Source organism: Vigna unguiculata, chromosome 3, assembly GCF_004118075.2.
Source record: "Vigna unguiculata cultivar IT97K-499-35 chromosome 3, ASM411807v1, whole genome shotgun sequence".
Classification (NCBI taxonomy): domain Eukaryota; kingdom Viridiplantae; phylum Streptophyta; class Magnoliopsida; order Fabales; family Fabaceae; genus Vigna; species Vigna unguiculata.
In genome coordinates this window covers 57,392,006-57,397,676 of record NC_040281.1, presented here as the reverse complement: position 1 = coordinate 57,397,676, position 5,671 = coordinate 57,392,006, and the positions used below count along the sequence as shown (strand labels likewise).

Sequence of the window (5,671 nt, the reverse complement as noted above, 5' to 3'; positions counted from 1 at the left end):
GTCACACCAATTTCACTATCGTTATTATTAAACGTTGATTAGAAGGCCAATAATGAAGCCATGGGTCAATACTGTAGTAGCCGAATCAATTGCAATGAAGAGACACAGAGAATTATTATTATTTTATTGTATTTTTTTTCTTAACTCAAATTCATACATGAATTCAAAGCTAAATAAAATAGCATGTGAATTCAAATCTGTAATTATTCCTTCATCAGAAACCGATTAACAAACAAACAAAAGATAATTGATCCAACTTTAAGTTAGAGTCAACGTTAATATTCAATTTCAAGTATATTGATATAAAATTTAAAATTAATTAAACATATTTAAAATATCGTCATTTTGAAATTTTACGTTAATATTCTAATTTCAAGTATATTGATATAACATTTAAAATTAATTATCATATTTAAAATATCGTTTTAATATTCTTTTATGATTTTATTTTTTAAAAGACTTATTAAAATATAAATATATTTAAATAAATCTTAATGTTAACTTTTCAACTATATAAAACAGGTTGGACCGACGAAAATAATATATCTTGAAAAATCTCACATCACTTAAAATAACCTAGACTAACAACTCGCGGCACAACCTGTGATTTAGTAGATCGAGCTTACTACGCCCTACGACAACAACACAGATAGCTTAGCTTACTTGCCAATCTCCAAGGGGCTAAAGTATACTGTTTCAATAGCTTTGACTCCCTAACATTGATTTGATTCCCGAGTTAGAATCTTGTCCATGACCATCCGTGACTCTTTCTCCCCTTCTAAATAAGGCTATTTTAGTTCAGGCAAGCTATTAATTTTGAGCTAGTGTTTAACTTTTTTTTTATACTCTTGTAATAAGGTGTTGTGGTGAGGTGTAGTTACATTATTTTGTCTGGAAAGTGTGGTCTTGTAGTAGGGTGTTGTTTTTAGGTGTAGTTAAATTCTTAATATGGAAAGTATGGGTCTACTTGAGGTCAAAGTGTTGAGAGCGTTTTTTGTGTGTGTACAAATTTACACATAGTAAATATGGGGTTGAGAATGTTTTTTTGTGGTGTACGAATTTTTTGTGGTGTACGAACATGAATGAAGTTTCCACATTATATTATTGTATTATTTATGTTAATCTGATTTATCTGTTAATAAGGTGGGTAATATTCTTATTTGATGACATGTTTTTTCCAACAAAACATAAACATGTGTATTTAAATTATTTTTCATTCTAAATTATGTAAGACTATTAGACATATTAAAAATATAGTTTTTATTAATTTTATAACAACTGAGAAAATTAAAGTTAACTTGGAATATCTAACATAAACAAATATTGTAAATCGTAAGTATGCTAATACAAATTTTACGAGGATAATGAAGATTTTTTTTTGTTTTTCGATTGACTTTTCTATGTCGCCCGAACTGAAATCTAACTTCATCAACGGTATTATTACGGTTACTGTTTTTGATGAGTTTGTAGCACGAATTTCTTGGCATGGAAGGCCGCATAATATTACTACGTCAACTACCATAACATTGTTGACAAGAAAAAACTAAATTTTAAGAAATGTACACAATTCCAAGAAAATAAATCCGAAATTTCAAAAGATATGCTATATTTTCCGTTCGCCAATTTAAGTTCTCAATAAATAGAGCTTTGAAGTTAACTTGTCAAGAAAATTTGTTTATTTTATTAGAAAAGAGTTTGTTTTCTTTTTTAAAAATCATTTATATTCAATTAGATTTAAAAGAAGTTGTAAATATAATATGAAATGAAAACAATATGATACTTAAATCTCTTACAAATTTATATATAACTTTGTTATATATAAATATATTTGTATTTTGTTTTGCCGACCAAATGCATTTTCCTCTCCGATACACAATCTTATAGCATCATTTCAATAATTAAATAATGAGAATAAAACAAAATCAAGAAACAATAAAAAGGCAAACAAATTTGGTGATCCAAGATAGACGTGATTTTCAAATCGTGATGCAGGTGTTTGCTATCACAACTTCGCCAAGAATTAGCATATGATTTAGAACAGGAAATACTATTTCTATTGTCTAAAAATTGAAAATACAGAATTGTTAATGTTTTTTTAATATACCAACATAAGTGTATTTTAAAGTTTTAATAAAGAAATAACTCTAAAAACTCAACTCCACATAGAATCTAAACTCGTGGAAGACATGTTGTAAATATGCAGTTAACTTTACCACTAATCCCAAAATGAAGATGGCTGGCTATCCAGAAATCTACTACAGTCACTATCCTAAGTCTATTCGTGTATCATCTGATAAGTGCAGAGAGTAGCAATAGTATTATATATTAAACTCAACAAAAACAAATAAGCACGAGACATTTATGAGAATTGCATCCAATCCAAGATCGTTGTTGTGCAAGGATTTAAGTTTTTCAAGCACAGGCAAATTTCCATCTGATGAAATTTATTTTGCACACATGCAACGGAAAATATAATACTACCTGTTAGCAACATAAGAATAAAAAGCATGCTATCAGCTACAGCTACAGCCATAGCATCATTTTAATTTTTGGGACCGATGTCCTTCAAGGCACAGATCTGCTCTTCTCCCATAGCAGACATGACAGAAACCACAAGATCTTTTCCTTCAGCAAAGCCTTCTTTAATCTACGTACAAATCAAACAAACAATAAATTAATTAACGAGGTACAGTTCTTATTGGGCATAAAACCATATCCTAAAATAAAACAAAATTAAGCAAGGAAAGCAGCTTTAAAAATGATTTTAGCAACACACCTGAGAAAGCAGAGAGTCGTCAGTGGGAAGCCTAAGATCATCCTTGGTATTTCCGTTCTCAGTCAACAGACTCACCTAAAAGAATCCACAGCAATTGGTTAAGAATGCTATGCTACTCTCAAAAATCATAATAATCCAACTACTTTTTCTTGCTGATGACATTCTTGCTTTGACAATAACACTGAGGGTAATATTTTGGCATCCTTTTACCTGTTTAATTTAACCAAGTTCAATTTATTCGACTTAAGAAATATAGCAAGTTGGAAGTGCACCACCCAAAGGCATCTTGGACTATGTACCCAAAGAGGGGATCTTATCTTGAATTGAATGTAAAGATTTCAATAAAAAATTGTGATAAAAGAAACATTGAATCAATATGAGATTCAAGTTTCTCCAAGTCACGGAAGTATTTATCTTCTTAAGCAACCTTCAATTCAACAAAGGATTTTCCAAATTCTCAGAAATGGTATCCTCACCAATGTAGTTCATAAAAATTTCTCTCGTTTCTTTCTCATTTTACAAACCACAAAAACAATTCCACGTCACCTTAAGTTGGAAGTAAAAGAAAACTTACAAAGCCATCTTCAGATATATCAATCAGCTGATAGTCAGTGCGGTTCACGTGTGGAACCTGCAAAAAGAGCAATTATGATTGAAATGCACCACCACTAGAAAATATTACATGCACAAGTGAATGCAGTATTACATCACAGTTGTGGGAAGATGGAACGATATCTTCAAGCTTTTTCCCATTAAAAATATCAATGGCAACAAAGTGGCATTTTGCATGTCCATGCTTGCCTGTTTTTGATGTAGAAACTTCTACGACCTGTTAAGATAAATTGAAAACCAACAGGAGAACAAAAGTGATGTTTACTTAACTGGCTATCTCAAACTCAAATCAAAATAGCAGACAAATAACATTCAACAACAACAGAAACCTTATCCCATTTGGTGAGCTCAAATATCACAGACAAATAACAGCAATACTTAAAATGTTTTGTATGGAATGACAAATTTGCTAGAACCAAAGAATGGGAACTAGATCATCTATCACCATATAGAAAAATAGCAACACAAATAATAAAATATTGAAGTTATAACATAAATACATTGTTCATAAATCATATTGTTATAACTCAGGTAGAAAACGTATTTAAAGAAAAGACAAGTTTTGGAAGGAAAGAAAATGAAGTATGTAGTATTTAGTAACAAACTAAAACTAAGCAATAAAACTTGGTGTCATGAATGGACTCTGATAAGTAACCAAGCACTTGGGAAACCCACCCTCAAAAGTTAACTATTAAGGAGTGAGAACCAACACTCATACTCCAACGAACATCCCATACTACTCGATGTAAGACTTGGGCATCCCATTATTAGTTCCTATCAGAATCATCTGTACTAAGTAATAGTACTTAACACATCCAATAAGGGTACAGCAGCTATCCAGGAGCACCCATGCAGGATAGATTGCTATTATGTTAAAGAACATATTTCTGAAGCATAGTTACATGTGTGTTAGGATTATGGGTGAGAAACAGCAACAGACGCAGCAATTTCTTGCGGTTCATTTTGGTATCAACAAATTGATAAAAAGGTGCAAATTGTTGAGGAGCCCTTGAGATTGTTATACAATAATATACCTGAAAAAGAATACTCGTATGCGCCACAAAAATATTGAAAAAACATGGCATCAACCAGGAGAGTGGGACAATGTAAAGGTACAAAGCAACCATCTTTAGGCATTACAAAATTGAAATAGGACACATTCTATATTTTATTTTGAGTAAGGACAAAAGATCAAGCAAAGCAATCAGTGTGCACTCTCCCACCCATAAAACACCAATAGATATTTCCACATAAAAAAAATTAAAAAAAAACAAAAAAAAACTCTTGTTAAACCCTAATCAGCATCATCATCCATTCACCTCTTGTTCATACTTTCTCTTTCTTCATTCCTTAATATTTGTTATCCACAATCCTATAGCTGAATCATGCGAGGAGCACGCTATCAGCATCTACCGTCCCGCACAAAACATCATCTCTCCACTTAAGACGAGATCGAATAAAAACAATCCATCTCACGTTCCAAACTTTTCGGTTCTTTCCACTTTCTGCAATTCCTTTTCAGCAACAGAAACCCCGAACTTCCTTTCATAATTTTTTAATACAAAACAATTTTAAAAGAACCTGCTATTCTCTAATCACTTCCTTTCTATCCAATTTATTTCTTTCTTTACACTAAAAGAATTCCGTCTAAAAAAAAAAACAAATAACTTATCGAATCTGAAACAAACAAACAGACGCTACATCGATATTTCTCAGAATAAAACTGTGTTGAGTCCCTGCTCCATGCAATAGATGAGATCAGAATGAAAATCACAGTCACAAAACCCAGGAAAATAAAATCGTGTAACTGAAAAGTAAAAAACGAAGAAAATTATAAAACCTTGCAAGGCCTAGATTTGATGACGATGTAACCGTTCTTGCGAATGGTACCAGCCTGCTGAGGATACGTCTTGGACGCTCCTGCATCTGCGTGAGAATCGAAGTGATGCTCTTCGTCAGACATATTCACCCTTCTCTCTTTTTCTCTCTGAGCAGAAAATAAAAACTACAAACAAAAAATGAAGAAGAAGGAGTGAGGAAGGAGAGTCACTACTACACTCTCACATGTGGTCCCCGTGTTTTTATTCTAATCCCCAGATTACCCTCACCTAATTCACTATTTTACATCCAATCCTCACCGTTCATTATCATTGATAAATCCTAACTTAATTATCATTACTGTGCATAATATTCTCTCCCTAATTTTCCCTCAAGAGCAGTTGTTTTAATATTGATTATTTTAAATCATTAATAATTTTTTATTTAATTTAAAATTTTGAACGG

The 5,671-nt window shown here is 31.7% G+C and overlaps 1 protein-coding gene across 1 annotated transcript; it reads right to left on the bottom strand.

Moving 5' to 3' along the window:
- Nucleotides 1-2,298: 2,298 nt before the first annotated feature.
- Nucleotides 2,299-5,452, bottom strand: LOC114179040 (eukaryotic translation initiation factor 5A-2). The gene is made up of 5 exons (XM_028065235.1): nucleotides 5,229-5,452; nucleotides 3,483-3,605; nucleotides 3,351-3,407; nucleotides 2,777-2,851; nucleotides 2,299-2,647 (listed from the first exon to the last, which is right to left on the bottom strand). Exons 1-5 carry the CDS (start codon nucleotides 5,349-5,351, stop codon nucleotides 2,543-2,545), a joined length of 483 nt encoding a protein of 160 aa, XP_027921036.1. The 5' UTR covers nucleotides 5,352-5,452; the 3' UTR covers nucleotides 2,299-2,542.
- Between the last annotated feature and the right edge of the window lie 219 nt (nucleotides 5,453-5,671).

Coding starts and splice junctions, on each gene's coding strand:
- LOC114179040 (XM_028065235.1), bottom strand. CDS start 5,351: ATGTCTGACGAAGAGCATCACTTCGATTCTCACGCAGATGCAGGAGCG. Junction 3,606..5,228: donor TCAAATCTAGGCCTTGCAAG/GTTTTATAATTT, acceptor TTATCTTAACAG/GTCGTAGAAGTTTCTACATC. Junction 3,408..3,482: donor CATCTTCCCACAACTGTGAT/GTAATACTGCAT, acceptor CTCTTTTTGCAG/GTTCCACACGTGAACCGCAC.